The sequence below is a fragment of the Globicephala melas genome, chromosome 12 (assembly GCF_963455315.2).
Source record: "Globicephala melas chromosome 12, mGloMel1.2, whole genome shotgun sequence".
In the NCBI taxonomy this organism is placed as follows: domain Eukaryota; kingdom Metazoa; phylum Chordata; class Mammalia; order Artiodactyla; family Delphinidae; genus Globicephala; species Globicephala melas.
This window is the reverse complement of record NC_083325.1, coordinates 975039-989161: the sequence shown is the minus strand read 5'-3', so window position 1 is coordinate 989161 and position 14123 is coordinate 975039. Positions and strand designations below refer to the sequence as shown.

Here is a 14123-nt window from a genome sequence, read left to right as displayed (position 1 = left end):
GCCTGGACTTGAGTCCAAGTCCGCCTGCCCCTGGCCTGGCTTCTCCCCTGCAACACACCTCTCTCTCCCTCTGCTCCGTGAGCATCTGGCCTGTGACTCAGACTTCCGCCTGCTCGCTGGGCTAGGCTTATGAGCCCCTTGTCTGTTCCCTGCCTCCGTCTTCCCGGTCCTCTCTGTTCACTGATCCTCTCCGCCCCCCGGGGGCACAGGCTTCTTCGGGAGCCTGCTGTCCCAAGTATCTGGGTGGCCCTCCTCCCCTCCTGCTTCTGAAGCTGCTTCAGTCCTTCAAGGCCCAGTCACACCCACCCCCTTGCGTCCCTGCGCTCCACGGCCAGGGGCAGGAGCCCTTCTCAGGCCGCTCCACAGGGGCCTCATCAGTTTGTGCTCCCATTTCCTGGCCAAACGGGAAAACAGGGCCTAAAATGAGTTCATCTTCAAAATGGAGATAGTACTCATCCCGGTAGTGCTTGGAAGCTGAAATCATAGTCTGTACGAAAGAACTTACAAATTCAGAGTCGTCGGTACAAAGATTAATGGTTGGCAGTGAAAGGCAATTCTTGTTTTACATGCTTTATGGAAAAAAAAAAAACACGTCTAGCTTTATTTTGTTCCCGGGAAATTTGACTTAAGCGTCAGTGGCTAATACCTCACTCTGTGACCTTGGAGAATTAATAAGCTTCATTAGGAGAAGCTGAGCGTTATCCAGGCGGATCTCACTGTATTTGCATATCCTGTGCTGATCGGCGCCATTTTTCCAACAGCATTTGCTCACTTCGCGTCTGTGTCACGTCTTGGTAATTCTCAGAGTACTTCAAACTGCCTCATCATTATATTCGTTACGGTGATCTGTGATCGGTGATCTTAATGTTACTACCACGGCTTGCTGCTCGCTGAAGGCTTGGGATGGTTAGCCTTTTTTTAGCAATTATTAACTAAGGTATGTGCACTGTTCTTTAGACATAAGCTGTCGCACACCTGACAGACTAAAGCACAGTGTAAACGTAACCTTTATATGCACGGGGAAGCCAACATTCACGTGACTGACTTTATTTCGATACTCGCTTCATTGGGTGGTCTGGACCCGAGCCCGCACTATCTCCGAGGTCCGCCTGGACTGTAATTGTTTAAAAACATTTTTGTTCTTTGCAGTGCAACTCTTCTAAAATACAATCTTATGTGGAATCCCAGATACACGAAGTGAATTCAGGATTCACACTGTGGGCGTGCACGTGTGGCAAGTCTTCCTCACAGCAGAGTCACTAGCAGCCCAAGGTGACGGCCCTTCTGTTCAGCTCCGGGTCTGAGGTAGGTTTCCGTGACCTTTTCAACTAGGAATTGAATAACTGTTTTAACATGCCAGCAACCACTCTGGCATTTAAAAGTAACTTTATGAAAGTTCAGGATAGCTGTTTATACACAGCTTGATGTAACAGGCTACGAACAACCACCACTCGCAGCACATCACGGAGCTTGCCGCGAAGCTCCTGGGCTAAGGCTCAGCGCTGCAGCACTCACCAGGCTTGGGAAGCCAGGCTACCTGCCCTCAGGGACTCACCGACTCTCCCGCTCCCACCTTCCAGAGGCTGGGCATTACTGATCCTGAGAAGAAAGTGCAGAGCTTTTTCTGTGATGCTTGTAACTTACTTTACTAAACTGCAGAAATGCAAAAATGGAATTTAAAGTGTTGGTCCGGATAAGCTGTGCTACAAAATGAAAGGTTTTATTTGCAACTTAATGCAAATTCATGAAAAAAATACACTGCTCAGAATCTGACATGGGCTAAGTAAAACATTCTGTTATCTGAAAAATACTGCTAATGTACCTCTGTCTTAAAATAATTCAAACATATAATTAAATTCTCATAGTTCTGGTAAGATGTTTAAGATCATGGTTTGCAAAAAGAAGAGTTACAGTAATTTAAATGCAGTTTAGTGAAGATGTAGATACATTTTATTTGTCAGGTGTAAATATCAGTTTCATTTAGAATATTCAAGTACAAAAAATGAAAACTTATGACTGTTAAGAAAAAGTTAGAAGCCATTAAATCGTTCTGCAAATACTGAGGCACTGAATTCAAATATCCTTTACAGTACGAATTATCTAAATTTTTATCTTTAATATTCAGATGTTCATAGTAACTTTTTTAAGAAATATTTTTAATAAGATGATTCAACTTTATGATTTATTTTCCCTGGAAGACAGTTTGCAACAAGTATGTAATACAGACTCATGCAAACAGTGTGAAGACACCCAGTTCCAAAGGTACTTATCACCAGAAAAGGGCTTATTTACCTGAGTGTTTCTGCTTTCAACATATTACACCCAGTTCCAAAGGTACTTATCACCAGAAGAGGGCTTATTTACCTGAGTGTTTCTGCTTTAAACATGTTGTTTCATCACAACAACCCATGGACCACAACACTGAAGCACATATTATGTAATTTGATGCAAAAGCTTACGATCATGTTACCAATTGGATAATTGTATGAAAAATTTTAAAGTTCTATAGAACTATTGAGCTTAGAGTTTCAGGTACATAATACGTTTTAAAACATATTCCCAAAAGTTTACACAAAAGGTTCATCTTGGAATATGTATGCAATCAGAGCCGCAATATAAACGAGTCCTGTACTTTCAAAGGCACCGACACTCTTGTCACAGCAAAGTGACAGCAAGCACTGGGCAGCAGGAGAAATGATCTCGGTTCATCACAAACCAACAACTTAAACTTCTAACAGTGCGTGAGTAACGTCATCCAGTCTGGCTTATGTACTGACCTCATACTTCAACTGTGGCCTTTTGCCAGATATAGAGTAAGTGATACAGCGTTAAGTGATACAGCAAATAAAAACAGCAAGAAAATCAAAGCATACTTCTCACAGTTTAATAACTTTGCTTGTGATGATCTTCTGTGATGTGGAACCTTTGTTTTACATAAAACTGGAGCTGGAAAGAGAAAAAAAACCTTTTGATTGGTACAACAGAAAACCATATAGGAATAAAAATCACTGGTTTTACAAAGCTTTTACAGAAAGAGCAGATGTACATCGAGGATATGATAGGATATCTAGCCATGGGACTCTGGAAAAGAAAAGAAAAAACAAACACCAAAATTTCTTGAGGGGAAATTTTTCTGAGCTCTCAAACTATGGGCTTGGCCCTGATTTTGCAAACAACAGCCCATACCTTACTTCCACAAGGTGATTGTAAATGGTTTTTCGCGTATGGAATAAAGTCAGGGGAGTCCAAATCTAGTAACACTGGACTAAGTTGAGATGATGAGGTGAAAGACCCCTCAGCTTTAATTCGAGGCACACCGAAAACAAGTTATAAATTCTGTTTATACACTTCGGTCCTATGGATCCGAGGGTTCCACATCTGAGGATTCACCTGACTGAGGATCGAAAATACAATATTTGGGAAAAAATAACAGAAAGTTCCAAAAAACAAAACTTGAATTTGCCACTTGCTGGCAACTCTATACCTAGCATTTCCATTCTATTTACATTGTATTAGGTGTTATAAGTAATCTGTAGATGATTTAAAGTGTACAGGAAAATGTGCATAGGTTCTTTGCGAAAATTGTGCCATTGTATATGAGGGACTTGAGCATCTGTGGATTTTGGTGTCCTCGGGGCATCCTGGAACCAGTCCCCCCCACAAAGATGACGAGGGTGGTTAACCTTTTGAAATTCAGTGTATTCATTTTTTCTAGGCTCTGGGGGTGGATACATCAACGGACAAAACAGAGATCCACTCCCTGGAAGAGCTTATGTGAAAAGATCATACATGAGAATTCCTTCTTCCCCAAAACCATAAAATCCAGAGGCCAATTAAATGCACCCAAAACCGTGTGGATTTACTTCTCCATAGTTCAAAAATGGAAAGCTATCATCATGGGCGATGTTATGTTCTCCTACCTTTTTGAAGGTGACTTACAATATTCTGAAAATACCAGTCTGAAATATGATGTGGTCATAAACCTGAGGGCTGCCCTTTGGGGCACGGGAGAACCTGAGCTCCCCACGTGGAGGGGGCTGGGTGCTCAACAGAGCGAGCAAACAAGCAAAGTGATGAGGACATTTAAGCGGGAGAAATAAATGAAAAAAAGGAAGAAAAAAACCCTTATTTTCTAAGACTTTGGTTACGTTGTCTTTAACACATACCCCAGACCTACAAGCCTTGGGACCATCCCCCACCTGCTACCAAGGCCGCCCCGATGCACGGGGGCCCTCTCTACCTTCCTCTGCATCTTTACGTCCACCACTCGTTTCACAAGTTCTGACATCAAAGCACAGGAGTTCCAATCGATAGCCTGGTTCCCTTATTAAAATAAGAATTCTCATAAAATCATTATCAGAATTTGTTTTAAAAAAGTAAACCTAAGAATTACTTTTTTTAATCAACTATTATGTCTATGATTCCCCAATATACAGCCTCTGTCAGGCATGAAATGTGACATAACTAACGGGGGGAGGGGTGGTCAGCAGTTACTAGACGTGCCCTGGAGCAGCCAGTGTCCCAAGGTCGCTGACCCTTACGTGTTGTAGATTTCTATTTCGTTCGTTCATTCACTTCAGACTTTCACTCAAGGATGCACAGAGCACGGAAGACGTGCCAGGTGCCCTTCTAGCTGCTGGGGAATCAGCACAGCAAGAGGGACAAGCTCTCTGCTCTCAAGGAACTGATGCTTTAGCTGCAGGAGCAGATGGGAGTAAGGAGACAGGGAGAAGCGCCCTGAAGGTCGGGGCAGTGAGACAGGCGCGGGGTGGGGGGCGCTTACTTCTTGCGGTCCTTGTCCTTCCGCACGTTACCACCCGGGGTCATAAAGGGCTGGCTTTGGTATATCTCGGAGGTAGCTTTCTTCTTAGAGAAGGCGGTTATTTCTTCTTCCAGAAGTCTTCTCTTCTCCTCAAGCCTCAGCTTCTCCTCTTGGTGTACTCTCTTAAGGTGCTCAAACTTGGCCTGGAGCTGTGAAGTGAAGTACGGTTCCCGCTGAGGGACGTGCTGGGGCAGCCCATGCCCCGGCACCTCCCCACTGCAGCCCTGCTCACGTGGCCTGCACAGTGACATGTGGAATTGCTCTAACTTTAACTCTGAATGAGCTGCCATGCAAAAAACGCATGAACAAAACATAAAAACAGCCTCATGCACAAACCTCAGTTTTTTAAACGTTTGACCTCTTAGAGTTTTTCTTTTGCTCTACATTTTCCCCACAAAGCCTCTTCAAATAAAGTTTCAAAAATCCATTCTTAATAAAAGTGAGGGACAAATTACAAAAGCAAGTTATCAAAAAGAGGGGAAAAAGCCCTTATTTTCCAAATAAATTTACTACGTGGTAGTGAAATAGCTGTTGACTATACTGGTGAACCTGCTTGGAAAGCAAGTGTCAATTTAAATCAAGAACCTTAAAATCTGTTATGCTTTTCCCACGGTCATTCACCTTCTTGAAATCTAAACTAAATCAAAAAGTCCTGAATTTAGATTAAAGTTTTATACATAAAAATACAGTTGACCCTTGAACCTTGCAGGGTTGAAGACGCCAAACCCCGCTGGTTGAAGATTCGCGTGTGTCACAGCTCCATAAGCACAGACGCACCGGTGCAGTCCTGGGGACTCGGTGAGTGAGAAACATCCACGTATAAATGGGCCCGTGCAGCTCAAACCCAGGTGGTTCAAGGGTCAGCTGCACTGGCTGGGTTTACACCATAATTGGGAAAATATACCTGTGTCTCTAAGAGAGAGAACATTTTAAAATTCACTTATGCTAAATACATTCGGTGCAGTCATTAAAATGAGTTTTGCCAAAGTTTATAACAGTACAACATGAGAATTCCCTGGTTTGACTGTTGTTTATCTGAAAAAAGATCTAGAGACTTCAGCAGGTTCCTTACGAATCAGCTGTGGTGCCAGGAACACAAGCACAACATCTAGAATCCACATCAAAAAATAGCTTTGTTTTTGGCTCTCTGGTCTGGTTAGATAAATTTTCAATTAGTATTTTCAGTTCTGGGCAGCAACCTAACATTTATACAAAAAGTAGGACTTGGTTTCCAGAAAAGATGGCTTATGATCACTGAGGAAATTCATCAGAGGCTGAGGGCAGAGAGAGCAGAGAGCTACGCTGCTTCCTAATAAAAATCAGATGTTCCAGATACGGAGCGGGCTGGCGAGTGAACCGGCAACCCTGATGGCAGAGTTTACAGGATAGGGTTGAAACAGATGAAGTAAGGCCCGAAGATTCTCTTATTCCTGAGGATGTCATTTCCAGAGGGATCAGTTCCTTAGTATTTGCTTATGTAAGTGGTTCCTTATAAAGGAAGGAAGCATGTTCTTTATAAAAAGAAACATAAATCGGTGGTATGAACACACAGACTGGCAGCTCTCTGAGCATGCGTGCACCCCGTGGATTTGGGAGAGGGGCGGGGCAGCTGGCGGGTGACGCCTGGAAAGAGAGGCCACAGGGCAGATTTACGTTATGTGAACAGAGATACAGCTCTGACAGACACTTAAACGGAGGGTGCACACTTTATATCCTTAAATATCCTGAAAGGTTATGGAGTACTTCATATATCATTTATGAGGTTGACTAAAAATTCCAGGAAAACTATGAAGAGAAAAACGTCTTAGAAAGGGGTCAGGGGGCATGTGACTTATTCACATTCTGTGGAGTTCATGGCTTTCGTCAGTGACAGTGTGCTCCACCTGCAGGAAGCGCTCGCTCACAGCTCCAATATTCACTACAAGGCCTTCAACTCAGACACATTTTCAAGTTCTTCTGTGCTGTTAAACTACTCACGGATGCTCTGAAGCCTCTATGGCCAATGTGGTACGCTGCCGTCTCTTGTAAACCTGCATCTAAGGACACTATACATGCTGTTGCTCAGTGATCCTTTTTAAAGTATCCATTTTAAAAAGTGAATACCAGAGACAACATTCCTCTCTTGCCAAACTAGTCAGTGTCTTTGACCTCTGTACTTGGCTGGAGACCCCGGAAGTGTCACTGACAAGCACCCAGCGCTGCGGCTCAGCTGCACTGAGTGCAAACCTCGCTGCTCATCCTGGACTCCCCACGTCCAGGTTCTAGTGCAGCTGTACTTGTTTACTGAAAATTATCTAGAATACTTTTAGAAACAGGAGAGGCATAAATACTAGGTGAACAACTAACCAAGAAACAGACTTGCCTATAAAATTCAGAAGTAGTAACATTTTAATGTTGGTCATGCACTTCACCTGAGGGATAAATATAAAGTGCACTTTTTCTTGTGGTGGGGAAGGGCTGTGCATGCAGGATGATGTTAACAAAAGATGCCATTCAAACAGTATCCTGACATGCTATCTGTCCTGTGCATCTGCCTACTCTAGTTACCTGACGTTCACTGCATTTTCAGCTAACTCTGTACTATACATGAAAATCCGCCAAATTCATACAAAAGGTGAATTGCCAAGGATATTTTAATAACAAGGCCATCTAATACAGACTTAAGTAACGTTTTGGGTTACCTGCCAGTATCTTATTGATGTAACTAGCTTTGAATGTCCCACTTTGCCCAGTAGAGACCTGGTTTACACCTACCTATTGTCCAGTGTAACTACTAAAAAGCCTCCTTTCCCTCTAAAACTGCACTTAGACTGACGGTAGATTATATGGCCCTCCTTGGTCCTTCAACTGATGGCTCTTTTTAAAAATTTGTTTTAAAATTTTTGGCTGTGTTGGGTCTTTGTGGCCTTGTGCAGGCTTTCTCTAGTTGCGGTGAGTGGGGGCTACTCTTCATTGCGGTGCACAGGCTTCTCATTGTGGTGGCTTTTCTTGTTGCAGAGCACGGGCTCTAGGCCTGCGGGCTTCAGTAGTTGTGGCTTGTGGGCTCTAGAGCACGGGCTCAGTAATTGTGGCTCGCGGGTTCTAGAGTGCAGGCTCAGTAGTTGTGACACATGGGCTTAATTGCTCCGTGGCATGTGGGATCTTCCTGGACCAGGGCTCGAACCTGTGTCCTCTGCATTGGCAGGTGGATTCTTAACCACTGCGCCACCAGGGAAGTCCTAACTGATGGCTCTTGAGTTATGCGAGTGAAAATGACCCCCAGATGCCCTGCACCAGACCTGACTCTAATGTACCAGCCTTGCAGGATGAAACTGGTCATGAGGGAACTTACTAATATTATTGTAATATTAATGAAACAGGCCAGTAATCTGCTTCTAAACCTATATAATTAAAAGTTTAGAACTCTTGTGACAACTTGGTTTAAACTAACTTCATTAGTTTTAATATAATATTCTTAACACGAAACCGCTTGAATCACAAAAATAAACATCTATGAAGCACCTACTGACAAATAGTACTTCTCTTTTTCTTTCAACCATTTGGTCACTCTGAATTTTCAATTTCCTTTTAAACAATATGCATTTAAGCAAAATATTCTTATGTGGGGTTTGAAAAATTAAAATTCAACTATAAACCACTTCTACATCTTCTCTCCTCACTGGAGAAACTGAGAACCATGATGTATGAGAGAGAAACTCTTACAAGAGAAGCATCTACTAATCAAAAGAAAAATCAGCACCCTATTTCCTACTCATCACAACTCCTTCCTCAATATTTGTATTTAAAAATAACTCCAGGGACTTCCCTGGTGGTCCAGTGGTTAAAAATCTGCCTTCCAATGCAGGGAACGCGGGTTCTATCCCTGGTCGGGGAACTAAGAACCCACATGGCGTGGGGCAACTAAGCCTGCATGCCACAACTACTGAGCTCGTGTGCCACAACTAGAGAGGAGCCCATGCATGCACCGCAACGAAAGATCCTGCGTGCCACAGCTAAGACCCGACACAGCCAATAAATAAATAAATATTTTTAAATAAATAAAAATAACTCCAAACTAGGAACTGTTTTCAAATAAGAGACTGAACAAAACAGAACACCCAAATGCAATATGAGACCTAAGATTGAATTCTGGTTCAAAAACAAAAAATCACCGAACAGAAGGCAACAATAAAAGACAATCTTGGGACGAGTGGGGAAATTTGATTGTGCACTGGGGATTAGGAGAGTCTGTGGCATGCTATTCCTGTTCTTAGGTGTAGTACTGGTACTGTGGTTATGGAGGAAAATGCACCTGAGCTTCAGAGATGCATGAAAGTGCCTGTGATAAAGTGTTGTGATGTCTACAACCAGCTTTCAGACGACCAGGGAAACACACACACTAAAGACAGCAAAATGTCTATCCTAAATCTAGGTGTGGGGAGGGACACAGGTACCCCGTACTTTCACTTTCCCATTGTTTGAACTTTTTCAAAATAAAGATCAAAATTCAAATTATAAACAAGATAGATTATTTTACAAAACCACTTACTACAGAGTTTATTGAAATAGCAAGTACTATAAGGGTACTTAAAATAATAAATTTGTAGCATTAAATTACTTTACAAATAACTCTTCAGGAACTCTTACATCGCAAGTTCATTTGTATTAACATTTCTGTCTTCTCTTAGAGATTCCTTTTTGCAGCTCATCCTTTTTGACCCTCATCTTAAATGTGGCCATTTATTTAAAAGCAGCCATTACAGTAAAGTCTACAGAAAATACCTTAACTCAAGTAAAACTAAAACTGATCCTTGGAGAACCAGAAGCAAACCAAACTCACTGCGGATGGTTTTGCGCCCAGGCTGCCCAGACCACCCACCTCCAGGAAGCCTGACCTCAAACTCAAAGGCTAGTTAACAGCTCTCAGAGTCACCTACTTCAAACAACAATCCCAAGGACTCAAAACTCTCAGAAAAGGCGTTATCAAGCCACAGCTAAAACACTTCTGGCTCCTGGTTAAGGTATTTAAAACGCTTCTTAGTAACCTAGTCCTTTACAAGTCCTCGATAAACCACTTCTAATGGAAGACACCTTGTTCAAAAAGGCAAAAATTTTTGTTTCCAGCCTATGCTTTTTTTTGGAAGTCTGCATCCAAAGAGTATGTGTTAAAATAAAACAGCTGCTTTTTAAGGAACAACTAGTTTTCAAAACCATCTTGGAATTCTTGAGATAATTATCCCCAGGTTAACAGGACACCCCAAATAAGTGCACATCCCAACAAACCAGCGCACTTGCCTCTCTCTCAGCTTCTTTCAATACGGCTTCTTTCTCCTTCACACGCTGCACAAACAACTGCTTCATTTCTTCCTCCTTCCTCTGACGTTCACCATAAAATTCGTGTCTTTTGGCTTCGTAGGTCTCCTGAAGACTGAAAAATTATTTATGGTACTCTCATATTAGCGAGATTACATCACAAACTTGCGAACACTCGGTCCGCGTTAGGCCCCGTGACCATCACAGCACACGTGGCTCCAGGGAGCGCGGATCTGTCTGCGGGTCCCTGCTTTGCCGGTGCTCCCAGAGGTGCTCATCTCACCCCAGATGGATTCCTCCTTCCACCTCTGTTGGTTCCTCCCCTCCCCTCATTGCCACGTCCCATCACCAGGCTCTGGGGGCTCAGCCTAAGACCCCGACATCACTTCAGTCCCGTCTTGTTTTGATTTCTACAGACACCGTGTTCAGCCCAACTTGATCTTTGTGCTTTTCTGCCTTCGCTACTGGAATAATCTCCCAGCTGAGCTCTAGGCTTTTAGTTCCTCTTTCTTTCATTTCGTCCTTCCTGCCACTCCTAAGATTTTTCCACCAAAAACAGACATCTCCTTATCTTTTTCCTCTGCATTAGTTATATTATCTACAGGATAGCAGCACTTCAGAAACTTCACAATCTGGCCCAACAGACCCAATCCCCCTAAGGTTTCAGCTGTACCAACCTAACCTTCGTTCCTAAGACGTGCCACACGTTTCATGCTCCAGCCACTGCCCATTTCCCAGCCCTCCCTCTACTCACTAGTCCTGTCCCTCGCTTCTCCAGTCTCCCCAGCTGGAATCCACTGTTCCTCCCAAGCACTTCCATGGCTCTTTGTTTATACCTCTTCCTGGCACTTACACCCCACCTGCCTCTCTCTCCTAACAGCATCTCCATAACCCAGCTATCCAGTAGAGCCCGCCAGATGTTTCGGTTTCTTCATAGATGTTCACCTAATGATAGAAACTGCAGGGAAGTAGAGCCAGTTTAACCAAGCAGCGCAGGGACTGTCCTGGAACTCCACGGCCAGTGCCTGCCTGTCTTACTCATGGCATTTCAGAAGAACCACAGACCTTATATCCAGCAATGCAGGGCCCTTCCATTTCAGCTCACTTGGAGAATATCCCCAAGGTTTAACAGGGAACACAGATTCACTTTCCAGCTGTGTCACAGTTAGAAATTTCTATTACTTATAAAAGTAGAGCTAAATAGATTTAAAATGTGATGAAATTCAGGAATTTTACTAATCTTATAACTGGAGAAATCTTTCATGGCTAGAACTGTATAAATTTAAGGAAAAACAAAGGAAGAAATGTTACACCATAGCACTTGCAGCTGAGCATGAGTGTGGTACTCAGAGCATGTGCTCCAAGGAGGAACAAGCCTACACATTGTCTTTAAGAGCAAAGTTCACAAATGTGCGGAATGCCCTGGGTGGCCACGTAAACGCCTCTAACCTCGAGGCACTTTACTTTCTATAAGGTTTTTTGTTTTTCTGTGTTTGTTTTGGTCTTATTTTAAAGAAGCCTCTAAATCGATCAGGTCACCTTCGCCCACGTTTCACTGGTCCTACACTGGACTGATAGCCTTTAGTGGCAAACTTAGTTTAAATAATGTATCTAAATCATGTCAAATCAAAGTTTTAAAAAGTTCTCACTAATTTACTTACACAAGCACTTGAGTTGTTCAGGAGGAAAATCAAGCCACCTGGCAAAGAGAAAAGACCAAACACTTGCGGAATAGCTGCTACCAGCAGGGACTGGTCTGGACTCACTAATTCCCGCAGCGCCATGAAGAACAAAGCACTAACACTGTCCTTCAGGTAAGAAGACGACGCTCGGAGAGGTAAAGTCACCTGCACAGAGGGACAGAGTTAGCAAGTACAAAGCTGGGGCTGGAACTTGATCAGACGTGCTCCAAAGCCTGTAACCCTAACCAGCATAAATCCCGCCTACAGTGATGCCTCAGCAAGAGGTAAAGAGGAAACACTGGTCCCGCGTGTTCTGCATCCATCACACACGCGCACTGTGACAGGTAAACTCACAGAGCCAACTGCAAGGAAAGAGACTGCACTGTCTTTCAAAAGGTGGTGATGAAACTCTGAGAGGGCCTGCAAGGAGTGGCTGTGAAACTAATGCAACCACTGTTGACTGCCATGGATCTGAGAATGAAAAAGAGCTCTCCTGCTGCCATGATAGTTAATGCAGCATCCTACCCTAGTTGCAAACATCACTGATTGAAGGCAGAGCTGAAAATGAAAGAGGAAGAAAATGCATCCGTGATTGCTCGTGCCCATCAGGAAAACCGCTGCGTCCCCCTCACTCAGGACCTCCCTGAGCTCCAGGTGCAGCTCTCACAGGCCTGATGAGCGTCCACCACAGACCAAGTGCAGAAAGACACAAAGGTTATGACACAAAAAATTATGCCAAACACTTAAGAAACTCTAAAATACCACACAAATCTCCCTTCCAGACTCTGAGGGCCCAGAGCACTTCAGTGATGGTAAACGAGACTGGTTTTGTTCATCTAAAATAACTTGGGGATTTGAGGTTGATAAAAGCATGTTTCATGAAGTTTAAATAAGTAAACATCAGTTAATTAAGACTACAGGGGTACACATAATGCCGACCCCCTGGACCTCATGACAAGCATGAGATGGGTGTGGGTACGTGGGGACACAAACCATGACTCAGCACAACCGTTCAAGTGAAACAGAGATGGAGACACTGCGGGGCTGCAGAGAGAAAGGCCGGGCCATAAAGAGCAGAGCGCAGCCTAACAGGCTCATGTAACTAACTGTTCTTATTGATAGATACAATACTGAGGGACAGATTTTACGTGCCAACCAAATTATAGTGACTGTTGTTGTACACATCCCAAATTAAATGGGAAGATTCCTAAGAAAACAGAATACAAGTTCTTAAAACCACACTGGTGAAACCTTCCTAGACCTCAGGCTATAAAGAACTACAGGAATTTTATCAAATAATTTATTCACAAATGAGAAAGCACCAAGAGGAGAGAAGATTCTGCTGCGCCTGACCCAAGGAATCCCATCTCATCAGGACTGCAGGCCTGGGCAGAGCAGAGGGCCACCAGCTCCCGGGCAGGTGGGCAGGGCCTCCCTCACACTGAGCTCGAGCCCCCGGCCTTCTTGCTTGTCCTCTGCAAGCAACCTGCAGCCACTGCTCCTGCCCACTCTGTAACCTGGCCTCCACTGAAGAGCCTCCTTTCCCAGTTTTCCATTCTTCACCTGTCCAGTGGGCAGACGCTCCCCAAACTGAGGAAATGCTAAAAAACGGCTGTTCTGAGTGCCCGCCCACCATCTCTCTCTCCTGTTGTATTATTATTCTGGTTACCTTTGGAGAGCTACTTCTTCCCGCGGGATGCATTCTGGTGGGACGGGCAGTCAGGCTCACACCCACCCAGCCAGAACACGGGCACATGTCCTAAGCTGGGCCCGCTGGACATCCCCCTTCCTGGAAGGAAGGCTGGAAATGGTTTGTTCATGAATGAAACTGGTTTTCTCCCTTCAAATCTGCAAGCCCTGGGCTTCCCTGATGGCGCAGTGGTTGAGAGTCCGCCTGCCAATGCAGGGGACGCGGGTTCGTGCCCCAGTCCGGGAAGATCCCACATGCCGCGGAGCGGCTGTGCCCGTGAGCCATGGCCGCTGAGCCTGTGCATCCGGAGCCTGTGCTCCGCAGCAGGAGAGGCCACAGCAGTGAGAGGCCCGCGTACCGCCAAAAAAAAAAAAAAAAAAAAAAAAAATCTGCACGCCCTGGCCTGTGCCGTCCTTTTTGACTCAGATGGCGTGTTCCTCATTATTGTCAAAGAACGGTCAAGGGAGCAACTGGACTGTATCACACTGCTGTACTTCCACAGCAAAACCCTCTCACTTTCAACACGGCCACCTCTCCCTTCCTTCTTGAGACCCTCTTCACTTGGCTTCCGCGACACGACCCTGCTGGTTTCCTCCTTCCTCTACCCTAGGCTTCTCAACCGCTTCTGTCTGCTGCT

General features: G+C 44.3%; 1 protein-coding gene and 1 long non-coding RNA gene across 2 annotated transcripts in view; one reads left to right on the top strand and one right to left on the bottom strand.

Annotated features, from left to right (window-relative positions):
* Positions 1 to 1041: 1041 nt before the first annotated feature.
* Positions 1042 to 14123, top strand: part of LOC115846372 (uncharacterized) — a 33166-nt gene continuing 20084 nt past the window's right edge. The window contains exons 1-2 of the long non-coding RNA XR_004036845.2: positions 1042 to 1305; positions 5532 to 5620. This is a non-coding gene — a long non-coding RNA (uncharacterized lncRNA). The remainder of the gene's footprint in view (positions 1306 to 5531; positions 5621 to 14123) is intronic.
* Positions 1729 to 14123, bottom strand: part of SEPTIN10 (septin 10) — a 54201-nt gene continuing 41806 nt past the window's right edge. Inside the window, exons 9-11 of the mRNA XM_030845046.3 lie at positions 10097 to 10229; positions 4784 to 4971; positions 1729 to 2946 (exon numbers count right to left, since the gene is read on the bottom strand). Coding sequence (XP_030700906.2) covers positions 2931 to 2946; positions 4784 to 4971; positions 10097 to 10229 — 337 coding nt within the window. The 3' untranslated portion in view covers positions 1729 to 2930. The remainder of the gene's footprint in view (positions 2947 to 4783; positions 4972 to 10096; positions 10230 to 14123) is intronic.